The sequence below is a fragment of the Pangasianodon hypophthalmus genome, chromosome 4 (genome assembly GCF_027358585.1).
Source record: "Pangasianodon hypophthalmus isolate fPanHyp1 chromosome 4, fPanHyp1.pri, whole genome shotgun sequence".
In the NCBI taxonomy this organism is placed as follows: domain Eukaryota; kingdom Metazoa; phylum Chordata; class Actinopteri; order Siluriformes; family Pangasiidae; genus Pangasianodon; species Pangasianodon hypophthalmus.
In genome coordinates, this window is record NC_069713.1 from 32,735,978 (window position 1) to 32,754,436 (window position 18,459).

Here is an 18,459-nt window from a genome sequence, read left to right on the forward strand (position 1 = left end):
GTTTTCACTGAGAGCGTAACAACCGTTACTTATCAGAGCGAGTGTTGAGATGCCCTGCTGGAAATACAACAGAAACCCTCATAGAATTAATGTGTGTAATGGTTTTAATGGAAACTGTAATGGTCCCTGTGGGTCTCTACTGGTAACTTGTTGCCTTCTACTGATGGCATGTTACGTCTAGTGGATACGATTAAGGACCAGTAATGGAAATGGTAATGTTTTAATGGTACAGTGATGGTTTGTAAAGGTATTTGTAGCGTAAACCGTTAGAATTTCTGGTGGTTTGTAAAGGTATTTGTAGCGCAAACCGTTAGAATTTCTGGTGGTTTGTAAAGGTATTTGTAGCGGAAACCATTAGAATTTCTGTTTTCTGATGGTTTGTAAAGGTATTTGTAGCGTAAACCATTAGAATTTCTGTTTTCTGATGGTTTGTAAAGGTATTTGTAGCGTAAACCATTAGAATTTCTGATGGTTTCTGATGGTTTGTAAAGGTATTTGTAGCGTAAACCATTAGAATTTCTGTTTTCTTGTGGTTTGTAAAGGTATTTGTAGCGTAAACCATTAGAATTTCTGATGGTTTCTGATGGTTTGTAAAGGTATTTGTAGCGTAAACCGTTAGAATTTCTGATGGTTTCTGATGGTTTGTAAAGGTATTTGTAGCGTAAACCATTAGAATTTCTGTTTTCTGATGGTTTGTAAAGGTATTTGTAGCGTAAACCATTAGAATTTCTGATGGTTTCTGATGGTTTGTAAAGGTATTTGTAGCGTAAACCATTAGAATTTCTGTTTTCTTGTGGTTTGTAAAGGTATTTGTAGCGTAAACCATTAGAATTTCTGATGGTTTCTGATGGTTTGTAAAGGTATTTGTAGCGTAAACCGTTAGAATTTCTGATGGTTTCTGATGGTTTGTAAAGGTATTTGTAGCGTAAACCATTAGAATTTCTGTTTTCTGATGGTTTGTAAAGGTATTTGAAGCGTAAACCATTAGAATTTCTGTTTTCTGATGGTTTGTAAAGGTATTTGAAGCGTAAACCATTAGAATTTCTTTGACGGTTTCTATTGTTTGTTTGTTTGTTTGTTTGTTTGTTGTTTGTTTCCAGCAGGGTGGGTTTGGGTGTGCTAACAGCTAACAGCTAACAGCCAGTCAGCGGCTCGCGCGCTGTTGAATCAGATCCGCGTCAGTGAGTCAGTGAGGCGCGCGCGGCGTGTTGGCGCATGCACGAGCTTCCAGACAGTTTAAAAAGCTCGCGCACTGAGAGGTGAGGACGCAAACAAGTCTCGCGGGACCGTGCAGAGGTTTTTTACTACACCATACACACACACACCGGGACACACACACACACACACCGGGACACACACACACCGGGACACACACACACACACACACTCGGAGTGTCTGGAACATGAGGAGCGCGTGGATCTTTCTGTGCGCAGTCTGCGTCTTTTGCCCGGTTAAAGGAACTCATCGCTGTAAGTGCAGTTTTATTTTTACTGAAACTGATTTAAAGTGAATAATGTGCCAGAGAGCTGCTGCAGTACCTGTGCAGAACAACACCCCAAACACTCAGGAGTAAAACACTCGGTGGTGTGCTGTTACAGGAAAACAATCCACGACGCCCCTGCTGATTATTCTCCTGTAACAGCACACACCATGCCTTTTACTCCTCTTACACCACAGTGAGCTGGCAAAGAATACGTTACATTACAGTTTTTTATTTCAATAAGGTTCTTTTTAATCCTCAAGATGTTCCTGTGCTGGCAAACTTACTGCCCATTTCATAGCACTGACACTGGAGACTCCTTCCATAAAGATTCAGTAACAGTTCCTTACAGAAAACTTCTCGAGATTAGTGATTACACACTTTCTTCATTAAACAACAGCTCATTTTATTAATCTGGGTTTATTAGGTTTAGGTTATGTAGATGTCCTACAAACTCCTGTGAATGTGTTGTTACTATGGAAACCGTAGTACTAGAAGAACGCAGTAATATGAACCTAGAAGCTGGAGCTATTGACCGAGATGCTGTTATAGAAAACGCCTGATCAATCAGAATCAGGAACTCATCAGCACTGTGGCATAAACCAGTTTAACATATAAGATGGACAAAAGTACTTGTTCTTGTCACTGGGGTGGAACCATTAAGGGTACTGTAACTTTTAAAAAATAATGTATGGGACATAATCGGACTTTAAGAACCACAGATTTACTTTCCTAGGTCAAAGATAGGTAAGTGCTAAAAACACAAAACACACACCCTTAATGGTAACACTCGAGCACCAATGTCTCCGAAAAACATATCAGTGGTGCAGTGATTGAATAATCGTAGCACAAATAATGGCAAAAATAAATTAATGGCGTAGTGTATGTCATCTGTTCAGGATGTACAGTATGTTTCATTTAAACAAATACCTTTCAGCTTTAACGTATTAAAAAGTTTCACTTTAAAGTTTCACACCTTGGCTCCATTCTGCAGTTTGAGTAATGTAGATCAGGAGAACCTTCACTCTTAAAAAAAGGGGTTCTTCAAGGTTTGTTTGGAGATTTTTAAAAAAAAAAAGTAGAAGAAGAAGAAGAAGCTTCCAGCTGAAAGCCTCTGCTGTAGGGTTGTACAGATCTTTAAGAGCTTCTCAAAGGGACAAACGCTTTTCAAAAGAGTTTTAGATGTTACATGGTTTCCACTGTACATGTTTATCTAGTTAGATAACTAGAAGTTATCTAGTTAGCTAATAAGACAAAAGGGTAATTACATGTGTCTTTGTTAATCATTGACTTAAAATGACGCTCCTTGGACACAATAACAAAAAAAATAAATAAATAATAAAAAGCAGAAAATTGAAAATAATACAAGATTAGGAATCAATATTGAACCCATTTGCATCCTAAAATGTTAAAAAGTTATAAAGAAAGGAGGATGATGAGGTAACGTGATGTTTTTACTCAGTCTTTACTCATTTGGTTGCAGGAAAGTGGTAGTGTATCAGATCATATATCCTGAGTGTGTAGATGTAGTAACTGATTGGTGTGTCCTCCATCACGACACCCAGGAATTTTTCTTTTTTAATCACATGTATTATTTAAATGCCTCAACGTGTTGCAGTGTGTATGAATACGTTATTCATAATGAACAGATATAATTTTTTTCAGAAAGCTTGCCAGAAAGGTTCACGGGGAATATGATGGAGAACAGAAGTGTGTTAGATGATTTATTAAAATCAACACAATGGATTTACAGCATTCGTTCTTTCAGCATTAGGAACTGCTTGGGTTACTGCGTTGCGCTTGCTTAAATTAAGCGACTAGTTTTTTATATTTTGGAAAATTTTTGTTTTGGAACCAACTAAATTCATTAGGATTTATTTAAAAAACAAACAAATATACAAGTCCAATAAAGTGTGTCTACACACCTTTGGTGCTTGGCCCCCTAAATATCATGGGCAGGTACGATCAAAAATAATAACTGAGCAAGTGGGATTTAATAAACGGTCCTGCACACGTCTGTAGTAGAGGTCAGTTATGAACTGGAGTGATGTAGCTGAGGTTGAGGAACTGTCAGAGCTGGTAGGGTTTATATTCAATTACAAGCAAAAAAAAAAAAGTTGTAAATCCGATTACAAATACAAATATTTGGAGCCATAAACAGATACAGATACAGAAGAGTGGCAGATGTTTAGTCAGATGATACATTAGGTAGGAAAGAATAAAAGTTACTTTACTGATGGCAGTTTAAATCAAACTGTAATTAGTTGTAATAAACTTTTGTGTTACTTAAAGAAGGCCATGATGAAAAATAAAGCATATATTGTCTCAGACTTGTTAGTGCAGACTCAGTAACCAGCTGTTTGATTATTAACCTGGCGGAGAATGAATCAGCGCATTAGTATGAGTGTTACGTCTGCATGGAGCTGATGAAGAGTGCAGTTCACGGTCATTAATTCCTGATGCTTAAATCCACTGGACCGGATCAGCCTGGTGCTAAGTGCACCATAGTACAAGAAAAAACCTGCCCAAAGCCACTACGTATTTATTGTTCAGCCAACAAAAGCAAGTTCACTTCACGTTGCTATGTGGACACGCCTGTGACTGACTCACTACACTCACTTTGCGATGGTCCTGGACGTCTTCTTGTTGCCCCTTCTGCCATATCCTTTTCACAGTCTTTGTGTTTGTGTTGCATTGCCTGCTGCTGAAGCATGCAGGTGTCTGTCTCGGGGCGTGGCCTAACACTGGCCTAGGACTTCACACATACCAGCTTTTTTGCAAAGGTTTAATTATAATGTCATTTAAACTTGGACAAGTTGCAAAACCTTTTCCTAAACATTAAGCTTCATCATCAGAAAGTTTTTGAGTGAGAAAAAAAACATTTTCTTGGTGGTTTACTGTGCCTTGTTACAACCTGCCACTGAAAAGTGTCATGTGATCTCAATATAAATGCATCTGGTTTGGTTTGGTTATAAAAAATAATGATCCCAAACGTTAAACATCTAATGGAACACTATTAAATAAATGATCAAGAAATGGGAATAACATGGCACAACCTCAGCTCTTCCTATAGAGGCCATCAAAAGTCATTGACTGGGTCAGTATGATCCCACCACCACCATGCTTCACTGGTCTCATCAGACCACAGAACCGTCTTCCACGTGTCTGGTGAGTTGCCAACGTCTTTTGGCAAACACAAAATGGGATTTTTTTTAAATAAACAAACCCTGATTAATGCTTTTCCATGTTTCCATGTTTTGATAGCTCCTTGGTGATCATGATGCTGTTTGTTTTCTAGGAACAGGTGTAATTTTATTGAGATCACTTGATAAGACACTGAATTTGCACACAGTTGAACTCCAGTCAACTAATGATTTGACTTCTGGTTGCACCAGAACTAATTTACACAAAAACAGGATGGAATAATTATGCAATCACAACTTTTATATTTTTATTTGGAAATAATTTTGCAGACTATATGTAAATTTCCACCATTTCACTGTTGTGTGTTATTTTGTGTAGATTCATAATATAATCCCAGTCATGAACATTTCAGCATCAGGTTTTTAACACTACAGTATATCGGGGTGGAATACTTATACACAGCACTGTAACTTCACTACATGCGAAAATTGCTTGTAGAATTTACATTCATCTGACTTTATTTTTTTGTCTGATTTCTGTTTACCTGAAGCCTCGAGCTGTGCGTGTAATGGAAAGGCTCTGTACTGCGTGCGAGACTCCTTGGGTCTGCGCTGTGCCAACTGCCAAGACAACACTGAAGGCCGGCACTGTGAGAGCTGTAAGGAAGGATACTACCACCAGAGAGCAGGAGAGCGCTGCCTGCCCTGCTACTGCAACCCTGTAGGTAAGGAAACATCTGCATGGAGCTCGTTCCGTCAATCATCTGCTCAACCACTGGGTAAAGTATCTTTCTAGTAATGATATATACTGAAAAGTGCATTCGATCTAAAATCTAAAATCTCCCACAGTTGAAGTATATTATGACTTCTTTATTTATTGTTATTATTTTTATTTAATGTATTTTGATGCTGCAAAACCACACAATTAAGCATGCTGCTTTTTTATATAACAACTATTCTGGTATTTTTATCTGTATAAATTAAATTAAAATCTTTTCACTAAAGAAATTTTATATATGTATGGAACATACCTTTACCATTGATCAGTGGCTCAACTTGGTAGAGGCTCCTGATTTTAAAAAATACTATATTCAATTCAATTCATTTCAATTTTATTTATTTAGCGCTTTTAACAATGCACATTGTCACAAAGCAGCTTTACAGAAATCCGGATCAACATTTCATTTTAAATTTATCCCTAATGAGCAAGACAGAGGCGACGTTTACAATGAAAAAGGGGGAAAATGAAAAAAGTTTAAAATGAAAAAGTTATTATTATTGCTCTAAAGGACTAAAGAGATCATTTTCCATTCCATTGCTTTTCCCCTAATATTCAATATTATATTAAATATCGTAACTCAGTTTCTGACAAATGAAAAATGAATTTACTTTCAAATTAGTCTAAACCCTTATTTAAGCCAAATTATTTTTGGAATTAGATTCTTATATTTAGCAACAACTTCTCTGGTCAGTTTACCAATGACTGCACAAGAACACCATGTTTTGTTTTGTTGTTTGTTTGTTTGTTTTTTGATTTTCTTTTTTTCTGTCTTTTCCTCTGGATGATTTGAGTTTGGAGGAACGATATTTGGTAGAGATGACATCAGGTTTAAGTTCCAGTCAGAAAAAAAAACATCTGTTTACTCAGATTTATTCCAAACACAGAAACAGAATTGACTTCTTTCCTACTTACTCAGCCTCATTGTGTCTGAACGTTAGCACAAACTGAATGTAGTTAGAATTTTTTACCATTTTATATACTACGAGTGTCTGAAAATCAGGAACCAATGGGAATAGAGCAAAATGCGCTAAAAAACGTGATACAGTGGCTGAGAAAATGCGGCTAAGCGTAAGGATGGACATGTAGAGCATGTGTTTTTAATAATAAATACAAAATGAAGTATATGTAGTTTTATACCCTGTATATTTTACACCCCCGCCCCCCCGCCCCCCCCCCCCCCCCCCCCCCCCCCCCCCCCCCAACACACACATGTATGCATATAAAATAAATGCATATTAAATGACTGATCTTTGCCACAAACATATTGTAACCATGCTGCAGAGGCTTTAAAGAAACATGTTTTATTTTCTGTAGGCTCTGAGGGCCCAGGATGTGACAGTCAGGGGCAGTGTGTGTGTAAGCGAGGTGTGCAGGGGGCCCAGTGTGACCGCTGCGCTAACGGATCTCCAGTCTCAGCTACCGGGTGTGAGCCGCTGCAGTGAGTAATGGATGATGCGTACAGTTACTCAGGCAGTCCTGTCATTTTATAAGTCTTTCACTGAACAGATTTGTTTATTGTGTGTAGGCAGAAACCCTGTTTCTGTAACGGTCATTCCAACGAGTGCTCCCCAGCTCAAGGTTACTCAGTTTACAACATCATCTCAACATTTGATCAAGGTGAGTCAGGGTTTACGTGGGTTAAACTGCATGACAAGAAACTACACCTCAGGGATATTTTATGAAAAGGCTATGTGGTCTAAATCCAGGGATGGAGGGCTGGAGAGTCGTCACTGCTCCGAGCGCGAGTCCATCCCAGGTGCAATCCCGCTGGTCTCCAGCACACCACAGCGTCGAGGTCATCTCTTCAGACATCCTGCCTGTTTACCTGTCTGCTCCAGGTTCCACGTTTTACTCAGTTAACCATTTATCACCGTTCATCAGTATGACTGGAATGATGAAGTATTTTTAACATTTCCTTTCCTGCATCATTCTCAGCTCAGTATCTGGGAAATCAGGCTCTGAGCTACGGTCAGACACTGTCCTTCACACTCCGTCTGAACCGAGGAGTCCGCTATCCCTCTGCCTCAGATGTCGTATTAGAAGGAGCTGGACTAAAGGTTTCTGCTCCGCTGGGAAATATGAGGACCGTCATCCCCTGTGGCAAGAAAATCACCTACACGTTCAGGTAAGTATTTTCGGTTTGCTTCAGTAATCTGACCTAACGTGATCTCCATACAGCCCATGCAGACCAGACGCTGTGTACGAGGCAGCAAATTGAGCTATTACATGATTACAATAAACCAAATATATGATAATTAAACCTAGACATGTATTTACTGATTTCAAGCTTGAAATAATCTTGTTCTATTGGCTGATACTTTTTTCATTTTGACCATTTATGCCTAGAAAGATGCAAAAATATTATAAAAATATTATATATATTTGCCCATACTCAAGATATTTTCACTTGATATCATGTTTTGCAGTTAGGCCAATAAATTAAAAAATTCTTAAAAAATAATAGTCTTCGTTGTTATGAAATGAAAATCATATGAGCATTATAATGAAATGCCGCTTAAAGGACCCCATTTTGACTCGCAGCAGCTTCGTAGTAGATTCGGATCATAGTAGATTTTCTGGGTAAATGATTACGAGGTGGTTACATGATCATGGAATTCACTCAAAACTTTTTAATATTAGAGTTTACTCTTTGGTTCTGTGTTTAGTGAAATGGTAGAAATGCATCCTCAGGTGCTAGTGTCTTGCTGTTTCTTTTTGTATGTTCATTAGGAGCTAGAAGAATGGCCTAATGAAAGCACACTTTCTCAGTGCTGGCTCTGCATTTACTCACACAGAACATGCTAGATAAATATTTTGGGTTTAGTGGGTGCGGTCTGGGCAGAGCAGTGTTTAAAAAAGCCTCAGCTGGTGCAGTGCCAGCATTAACAGCCTTCCAGCTGCAGTATTGCCTGAGTTCAGCACTTTAAAGAATCAGAAAGAAACAAGTACCAACAACGTCAGGAAAATGACACATTAATTAACTACTTCCATGTACAACTGAGGAATAAGTTGTTATTCCAGTAGGACCATGAAGATATTATACAATATATAGACGCATTTTTACTCATTTCAAGCTTAAAATAGTCTCATTTTAATTGCCAAATTTCACAACAGGCTGAATATCAGATCAGTATATTAGATTTGATTCATAATAATCTCAATAGTAGAAATATTAGATAAATTTGCCTGTATTCTACATACTGTATTTATCAACAACCACAATATACATTATTACGCAGCCTGTTTGGTTTATTTTATTGATTCTGTACATGAGATAACACAGTGCTGTTATTTATTTTATAGGCTGGATGAACAACCCAGCAGCAGATGGAATCCCCGGCTCTCAGCACCAGAATTTCAAACCCTTCTGAGTAACGTCACAGCCATCAAGATCCGAGTCACGTTTGGGGAAGAGGGTGCGTATGCGAATATACTGATTAACATCCATTCACATCATGTTTTCTCTTTTTTTTTGTGACTATCCTTAATAGGAGAGGCATGGCTAATGTGTATGTTTTTAATCGCTATGTGTTTACACCAGGTCGTGGTTATCTGGACGACGTCACTCTGGTCTCAGCTCGGATGGGTTCTGGCTTCCCTGCACCCTGGGTGGAGAAGTGCCATTGTCCGACAGGTTATGAAGGACAGTTCTGTGAGCGCTGCGCTGCAGGCTATAAAAGACGTTTCCCTGGACAGGGTGTCCGTAGCCAGTGTGAGCCGTGTGCCTGTCGGGGAGGAAGCTGTGATCCTGAAACAGGTACGCTACTCAGAAATCAGCATTAGTGTACTGATGGATGAATTATTTAAACTGTAAAGTAAAGGTTGGAGGACTGTTCGTTTTTACTAGTCGAAGTTGAAAAAGTAAGTAGTGAACTAGACGACTTTTTTCATCTTTTTCATGTAGTTAGACCAAAACAAAAGGATTCAGGATGTGCCTATTTTTTTCGAATGTTAATAATTACAAAACGCAGGCCAACGCCATCAGGACATGATGTTAACACCTGGTTGATGTGGTGTGTCCTTTCCAGGGGACTGCTACTCAGCTGATGAGACTCCTAGTGGACAAGCCTGTGGTACTGGTTACTACAGCGACCCTGAGATCCCTGGAGCCTGCAAGAAGTGCCCATGCCCCGCAGGCTACATCTGCTCGCTCGCTGCAGGGACCCTGAATGTAAAGTGCAAATGCCCATCTGCGACTACAGGTGAGTAGCAAGCAGCAGGACTGGAGTAAAGCGTCACTACAGAGCCATATACGCTTCTCCCATCGAGTCTGTATGACTCTGTAATAGTAACTGTCTGTTCATTTTCCTCTGCTGAATTATAGGCTCTCGGTGCCAGAAGTGCAGCGATGGTTTCTATGGTGATCCTCTGGGAGAGAGTGGCGTTCAGCGACCCTGCCAGCGCTGCCACTGTAACGGCCACTTGGACTTAAATGCCGTGGGCAACTGCGACCGCTTGACGGGGGAGTGTTTCAAATGCATGAACAGCACCACAGGCTTCCAGTGTGAGAAGTGTGTGGAGGGATTCTTCCACAGCAAAGCCGGCGATGCGTGTCGAGGTAACGTAGGCAAATACCGACACACAAGAAGGAGTCTAATCAAATCCTACAACGATGTAGAACGTTGCACTGGTGTAATCAAGCGTTTCATTATGTTCTCCTCTCTGTCCTGTAGCTTGTAACTGCAACCCAAAGGGATCCATCGCCAGCTCCTGCAGCGACCAGGGCCAGTGCAAGTGTAAAGAGGGTTTTGAGGGGAAAAAGTGTGTCAGATCCACGTGTCCATCATGCTTCAACCCTGTTAAGAGCCAGGTGAGGGAAATGCGTACTGCATTTCAGACCTAACCAGTCAGCTCCTGTCTGAATAAATTCTCCCATTCACACAAGTCAGTTTGGAAAAGTAACTGTCCAAAAGTAAAGCACGTGAACTGATTGGCCAGTAGTGATGCATGAAGGGAAATATGCGTATCTTATATTTGTTCAGTCACCTGTAAATGAAGACGTAGAATGAGAAACGTAGTTAACGGCTGTGTCGCGATGTTCTGATGAACAGATTGGGAAGTATGTGAAGAAGCTGCAGCAGGTGGAGGCTCTTTTTAATGAAGTGGGGACTGGTGGTGTGGACATCACTCGCGCCATAGACAAGGCAATCAGCACTGCTGAGGACATGGTCAAGACAGTGGAAAGTGACGCAGACTCGCTGATTGGTAAAACTCTCACTTTCTTCTATATTCTATATTCATCTATATTCTTGGAATCCAAAAAATAAAAAACATCTCTACTGATGTTTAACAGTTAATTCAGTTACAAGACAATACACTGATATAAAATATAAACTCAGACATCCTTTAATCCCTTCCTACTAATTTATTATACTAATCTGTAAAATAAAATAAAATAAAGAATGTGATATACCAGTTGACGAAAGAAAACGTACACCATATTAAGTGAAAGTAAAAAAATCTAGTGAAAATGACACTTAAATATAAAAGTAAATGACTTTAACTGAATATTTTCACAGCATGATTGTAGCGTCATGATTCACAGGAATCAATTTACATAAAAAAATCAATGAGTTTAAGATTAGCATTGGGGGAAGGTAGCGTTTGTACCTTTCCTAATGACTTCATTCATAAGAGATTCAAAATTCAACCACATTACTCTCATTTATTAAAATTCATAGATATTATTAACAAGAACAGGTAATTTCCCCTTCATTAATAAAGTTATATAGGGCAAATGTATAAAGTAGAAGTGAGAGTAATGTGTAAAAATAGCTGGTTATGATGGTTCCTTTTTAATAAGGACTGATCGTGATTTAATAAACTTCAGTCATGGCAAGTGTTATATTTTAAAGTGAGTGAAACTGAGAAATCAATGAATTTAGATTATTGTAGCTGCAGGAAACTAAGCAAGAGGATTATTAATAATATTACACTTTACTTCAGTAATGAAATGATGCATTAAAACATTAAAAGTCACTGATGTTGTGATGTTGATATACCATCAGCCGTGTCATCGTAAGTGAATTCTCTCAAAGTGAATTTCCTTTTTCACGGATTCTCACCAAATAATTAACTCATAACATATTAATTCATGGTCTCAAGTTACACAGTTCATGGCCAGGACTTTGGTATCTTATGCTATGTTTAGTTTGTGGCCTCGAAATATAATCTCGTGGCCTCACTATATTAATTCATGGCCATGCCTTATTAAAAAATAATTTCTGTCACTTCAGAGGCTCCATAGTTTAGGATTTTTGATGTTTAAAATAGTTAATGAATAAAGATATGTGCACAAAAACATGAACGATTGAACTGATACCAGGAAAAACTACTTTGAAGTGCTTATAAGGAGTAAAAGTATATATATTTTTATAAATATATATGGAAGTGTGATTGTGTAATAGTACAAAGTATTCATTATAATCATACTCGGGTAAATAATCATTCCTCTAATGATACTTAAGCATTTTACTTAAGCACTTCAGTACTTTTCCACCTCTGCTGACTGATTATAAGTTTTCATCATTCATCCTGTAGAGGCAGAGAAGAATCTTCACGCCCAGCTGCTAGCCATCGGCAGCAATCAGATGAAAGAGGAGGGGAAAATAGAGGACATCTCGGAGATGGTAGAGAGCGTTGTCAGCCAGGAGCGGCAGTATCAGAGAGAAGTAACTGACATCCAGAAGCTCATCAGTGATATTAGGCAAAATCTGCAAAAGGCCAAGCGGGAAATCCAATCAGTTGTGAGTGTTTTGCGATATTTTATTAGCTCTTGTAGCAATTCTGTTGATCTTATAAAATGGGGCTGAATGTCTATCCCCCCTTGACATCACAGTTCCCATGGCAACGCGCACTGTTTTTACATCCAGGTTTTGTTTATGATGCCATGTGCACATGTTTTAGTTCTAGTCCTGTCTCCGTGAATGCTCTGTTACTGGTTTGTTGCTCTATCGTGATCACCTGTTCCGTGTTAAATCCTTGATTTGTATTTCTCTATTTTAGGAGCTCCCCTTGGGTGATGCCCCGCCAGGTACAAACACGGTGTCCGATTTGGTTCAGAAAGCAAGCGATCTCGCTGAGAAGTGCGTGCAGCATCTTTCTTATGCTTCTCTTATGAATGTTTTCAGATGATGCTACTTTGAATATCATTATCTCATTTAATTAATGGCCCAAAAAGTATTATTAATCAAGGGTGAAATAAAAAGAAAGAATTGTATAGAGAATTTTCTTTATACAAATGACAATAACAAGTAACGTTTAAGTACATAGCTTTATTACAGTACCTTTTTTTTATTGCATTATTGACCTCAGAGTGTTGTTTTTCTCTTTAGGCACGTGGGTGAGGCAGCAACAGTGGAGCAGACAGCGAAGAGCTCTCTGCTCGAGGCTGAGAAAGCTTTGGCTCTCATGCGCACTGTCATCAGCGGAGAAAACAAAGTCACAGAGCAGCTCAATGGCCTCAGGACTCAGTAAGTGACGTGGCTTGTTTGACGCCAGCTATCTGCTGATTCCATCACGACAGATATGCATAGATACAGTGCGTACTGATGTAAAGTTTTTTTTTAATCACTGTGGCAGGTACGAGACAGACATAGCCCAGGTGAATGCCATGAACAAGCAGGCGGCTCGTCTGAGTAACGCAGCAGAGACTGAAAGCACAGTGGCCCTGGATACTCTGAAACAAATATCTGACCTGGAGAAAAACCTTCCAAAGGCCCCAAAGGTACTGAGCAATGAGCTGTACATTTCAGCTTGGTATAATGAATGTTTTTTAAAAAAAATATTAGCTTTATATGGTAGTAGTCAAGCTGTTAGATGTACTCCCTCCCTTGATTTCCTGTTTCAAAAGGAAATGCGCCAAACACACAGAATCAGTTCACATCTCTCCTGCCATTTCAGTGGGAATGGTTAATAGTTTTCACCCATACACAAAAGGTGTTGGTGTTATCAACTGTATATTTATTGTGTGATATGGGATGTGCTCATTTAAACATTGTGTTTATGTGTTTAGACACTGTGAGTATTTTTAATCAGCTCTCTGTCTACAGAAGGACATCACCAGCTTGGTTGCCACACTGGATGGTCTGAAGAATGCATTTGGGAGTAACGTGTCAGGATTCCTGCAGCTGCATAATCAGGCTGGTGCTGATCAGAGAGAGGCAGTGGAGCTAATGAATCAGCTCAGAAATGCTCAGCAGGTAAAGAAATAACTCCACACATACATAATAAATTACATAACCTCACAGTTTTTGTTCAGTAAACACATTTTTGACAAACGATATTAAACCAGTGTTTACGCTTACCCTTGCCTTGTGCTTTAAGGTCCAGGATCACCTGCTCGCCAGGGCCAACGTTGCCAAAGCAGACGCAGATAAAGCCCTGAAGCTCTTTAACAGTCTGGGCAGTGTGGATGAGGCTCTGGAGACACTTAAAGGTTAGGATACAGTTTGGATCTCATAGCACTCACTCTTCTATCAGACAGCGAATTAAGCGTGAGCCTACATTTCCACTGCCAAGCCGTACCTGTGTCATGCCGTACTGTGCTTAGTGTTTTTACACAGGTACTGTGTGAGCCGAGTTGAGACACACGCTATAGCTAGTTTAACATTAAATGAGATATACCTGGTTTAATTTCATTATTATTATTATTTTTAAAAAAATTACAAGTATTTTACTCCTTATGTCTATGGAAAACCGACACACTAGATAGTCCTAGATTTGGATTTGTTACTATGCCGTGCATGTTTATGACATTTTATATACACACATATATATATATATATATATATATACAGGGTGCATACAGAAGGGAAATTAACACTTTTTAGCAAAATGTGACTTATCCTCTACATGATTGCCATTTCTTTTTACACACACACACACACGGAGTCGTCTCTCCCACTCATGAGGAACTCGTGTTAAACATCTGGTGTTATGCATGTAACTGCTTGTCCATCACAACCACAACACAGCGAGAGCTTCCCGATCCAGCCACGAGAATGATTTCAATTCATACTCCTTTTGTCAAAGGCATTCTTAAAGGCTTTCTGAAAAAAAAAAAAATAATATAAACTAAGTATGAAACATTTTGGAAGTCATTTTGCTAAAAGGTGTTAATTTCCCCCTTATATATGGACATCCAGACAGTTGGGACAATTGGATGTGTGGGGTGACTGTAAGTCTTTTAGTATTATCATTAGAAATGTTGGTAGAACTATTGCTAAAAAAATATCTTTATGTTTTGCTTAGGATTTGAAACCCAGATCAACAGTAGTAAGGCTTTGGCTGATGATGCGCTTAGTAAACTGCCCATAATCAGCAGCATCATCGGGAAAGCCGTGGTCAACAATGACAAGACTCAGGCCATTCTGGACCAGCTGGGTGACTACAGTGATGCTCAGGCCATACTCAACAAGCTGAACATCTCTCTGGCCAAAGTAGAGGTACGAGAAATGAACACTTTACATCTCATTTTGTGTTTAAGTCCGTTTAACTCAACTCCATCAGCAAGTGCTGATTATTCACAACACAATGGCCAGTTTTGACGTTTGTTCTAGAAAGAAGTTTGTTTTCTTTCTATCCTCGTGCTTGAGTGGCAACATTGAATAAAGTCTTGCTGGAGCAAATCGTCAGTGATGGTCTGGAGTTGTGCCGTGACGCCACTCTGAAAAGCGGACATGTTGAATTTGCTCACAAGGCTGTTCTCTTTGTTTCCGTAGAAAATGTCCGGTTCCCTGCCGTCCTCGTCAGATCTTTTGAAAGCAGCTACGACGCTGCAGGGAGGTCTGGAAGGGCTAGATACCCAAGTACAATCCACCAGGAATAAACTGACTGAAGAGAAAACAGATGCAGAGAGAGAGCGGAAGCTAGCCGAGGAGGTAACACCTACACGCCTGCTCCTGTGAACTTTAAATCACGTTCAATCCTGAGTGTACTCAATTCCATATTTGGTTTTCACTTCAGGTGAATTGGGAGGCCAGTGGAGCATACATTAAAGCACAGAACACTAGAGATGCTGTTGGAGATGCTTTGAAGTCCGTTAATAATCTTCTAGGATTACTGGGTGAGTCGTGATAACAAACATGCTGCTTTTATTTAACTGATTAATGTATTTGTAAAAGTTTATCAGCTTCAGTTATATTTTAAAGGAATTACACTAAGTTTTTTAAAGTTACAACAAATTTTAACATTTAAACAACAAACTAGACACTAATTAATATTCTGATTAAGATTAAAATGATCATTAATTCATTGATTATCGTTAACTTCTCTTCATTATCTTACCCTACGTACAGTCACACTAGCAAGCGACAAAAGTGATTTTTCAATTTTCTGTATAAGTCTGGAACTTTTTTAACTTCCCCGCTCACAACTTTGGTTCCTTTAGTTTCCATTTACTGTTTGACTCGCCGAAATAGAAGAAAACTTGGTTTCATCTTATCCTTTCCTATACAACATCTCATCAAATGTGTATAGTATGGGTGTAACGCAGCACCATTCTCTGTATCTGTGTTTGGATTTAAACCAAAATGACCTAAAACCAGGGGGGAAATCAGAGGTAGGAATGACAACACTGTCAGCACTTCATTGACTCGAGCTCATAATTTCTCTCTTCTGGCAGTAGCTACTGGTTTTTTAATCCCGCTCAAGCGATTATTATTTTTGTTTCTACCTTTCTAACGAATATAGTTGGTTTTAAAGCAGCCTAATTTAAACCACTGTGACCCTGACCAGGCAGTTACTAAGGATGAATGAACGACTCGTGTTCATGTTAATGAATGAGCTTCGTGTCTGTTCGCGTGCTCACGTGAAAGAAAACACCTCTCATTCGTGACGTTTTTGTCACGTTCCGTTGGATCCCAGTCCTGATGCACACACCTCTAATTTCAACCAGATTCCTAGCAAGCAAGAAAAACTAATTGTGCACCTCCTTACACCGGTATTCAGCTACATTCCTAGTGTATAGAAACATTTTGAAGAAAAATAAAGCTTGGAAGGACGCGGCAGAGATCAGTGGTTCCTCGGGTAATAATTAGTAAAATTAGCCTAATCTGCTAGCAAAGCTAGCATGAAGTCTAGCATATAACGGATGTAAATCAAACAACCAATTTTCACACAGTTTAATGCTTTATTTAATTTGTGTTTAGCTAGTTAGCTTTAGCAGCTACATACAGTATATCTACAAGTGTTTCTCATTAACTTAAAAAAAACAACATTCAACAGCAGTATTGGTGCTCTAAACTACAAACGGTACGAGTGACTGGCTGCTTGCTAACGAATGTAGAGCCAGTCTTAATGGTATTTATAGAAGTGTTTATTTCTATAAGCCAAGGTTATGTGGGAATGACTTTTCTATCTTAACTCCGCGTCAAAGCTCTGTGTGATGTGTGATCGAGTTTGTTCATTGCTAAAGTCTGGCACATGTCCCACAGGAACACCGGGAGCTGTAGATGAGAAGAAGGTGACGGATCTGGAGGAGGCTATAGCTACAAGCCGTAGACGTGTGGAGACAGAGCTCAGGCCCAGACTCAGAGAGCTAGAGGACAAAGAGGCTCAGCAGAGAGCTGCCATCACACGCATGATCAACGATATCGACACCATCCTGGCTGATATCGACAACCTGGAGCACATTAACCGAGCCATTCCAGGTGGCTGCTATAACACACCGCCCATCGAGAGGGCTTAGTGGCATAATGCAAGAAACAGACTGTGGGTCTGTGCATAAAAAAACGCCTCAGAGACTTTTAGAAAATTGACACCACTTTAGATTTAATGTGTGTATTTTATACTGGAGGTTTGTGAGTCTGTTACTAACTATATTTATGTTTGTTTGAGAGAAAAAGATGACTGTGATGTGTAAGACACATGCAATAGTAATGCAGGTATGAAAGATTCGGATAGTTTTTTGTTTGTTTGAACCCACGTATAATGCAGCGATTAAAGCGAGCGTGTCTGTAAAGCCAAAGTCTGCAAACAATCACGTCATTTTGAAAACGAGTTGTCAGTATTTATTGTACGTATGGTGCTTTTGAATAAAATGTTGATGATGTTGATGATCTTTTATTAAACTAAATATTATAATCATTGCTAAATTTATTTAGTTTTTAATTTTTTAATTTTAGAAGCCTTATATATCTGTAGAGCTGCACTATTATTACATTAATTATGAATTATTCATGCAGAATTGATAGAATTCTACAGTATGCAAATGAGCACCAAAAAAAATCACAATTTATTTCATTTGTTTTAAAGTATTTTGACGACTTCTAATGGTCCCAAATCCATTTCCTGTGATAAACAACAGTGGCTCGTGACCATAGATTTTGGTGGCGCAGGACATTAATAATCACATAGCTTCTCAACTTAATTTTTTGGAGGCTATCACACTTGATTTATTCTGTAGGCTACTGGCTAGTGAATTTTTTGAGTAACCCCATAAAGGACAGGTAAGAGTCAACAACATACAGTCATCTAGCACAGGTGTGTTCCCATCGTGATTGTTCTGCCCCAGTCTAGGGTTGGGGTCAATAACAGATAAAGTGTAATGGGAAAATGTGGAATGAATAAAGATCACTGGTAAGTATTTCTCAGAGATGGAGATATATAAATGTACAGAGTCACCAGTAAATTGCATCAGGCCAAAATAATAAACAAACACCCAAACTGTACAAAGAGAAGCCAAATTACCTGTACAATATAACTAATACAACTCCCTGACTAATCCAAAAACAAAGACTACACACCCGCGCCCAACAAATATGGCAGCCGAGCCAAGAGGGACAGGCTAATCTCAAAATACACAAACAAGCTTAGGGTCAAATATCAAGTCATACGTGAAAAACAACTGACTAATCATGAAGCACAACACAGCAAACGAGCACGAAGGCAGCTGACGTGTTCCAGCCGTATATGCCACTGCGATTCTGATATCAGCGCACCTGCAGACGATGGGAGGTGACGCTACAGGACCCTGGAAGTGAATGTGGCACAGGACACCTGGAACAACAGAACATTCACACACACACACACACACACACAGTAATACTTTACA

General features: G+C 39.2%; 1 protein-coding gene across 1 annotated transcript; it reads left to right on the forward strand.

The window, feature by feature from the left end:
- The first annotated feature begins 1,187 nt into the window (after positions 1-1,187).
- Positions 1,188-17,478, forward strand: lamc2 (laminin, gamma 2). The gene is made up of 22 exons (XM_053233790.1): positions 1,188-1,470; positions 5,176-5,349; positions 6,720-6,843; positions 6,931-7,022; positions 7,112-7,243; positions 7,341-7,530; positions 8,709-8,821; positions 8,947-9,162; positions 9,434-9,607; positions 9,730-9,963; positions 10,079-10,215; positions 10,457-10,610; positions 11,946-12,151; positions 12,411-12,490; positions 12,740-12,877; positions 12,987-13,131; positions 13,457-13,606; positions 13,731-13,842; positions 14,658-14,851; positions 15,128-15,286; positions 15,372-15,471; positions 16,841-17,478. Exons 1-22 carry the CDS (start codon positions 1,404-1,406, stop codon positions 17,092-17,094), a joined length of 3,345 nt encoding a protein of 1,114 aa, XP_053089765.1. The 5' UTR covers positions 1,188-1,403; the 3' UTR covers positions 17,095-17,478.
- Positions 17,479-18,459: the final 981 nt, after the last annotated feature.

Bases quoted from the DNA above. Each gene is read 5' to 3' on its own strand.
- lamc2 (XM_053233790.1), top strand. From the start codon at position 1,404: ATGAGGAGCGCGTGGATCTTTCTGTGCGCAGTCTGCGTCTTTTGCCCG. The intron at 1,471-5,175 runs GTAAGTGCAGTT...GTTTACCTGAAG, and splicing joins GGTTAAAGGAACTCATCGCT to CCTCGAGCTGTGCGTGTAAT. The intron at 9,964-10,078 runs GTAACGTAGGCA...TCTGTCCTGTAG, and splicing joins AGCCGGCGATGCGTGTCGAG to CTTGTAACTGCAACCCAAAG.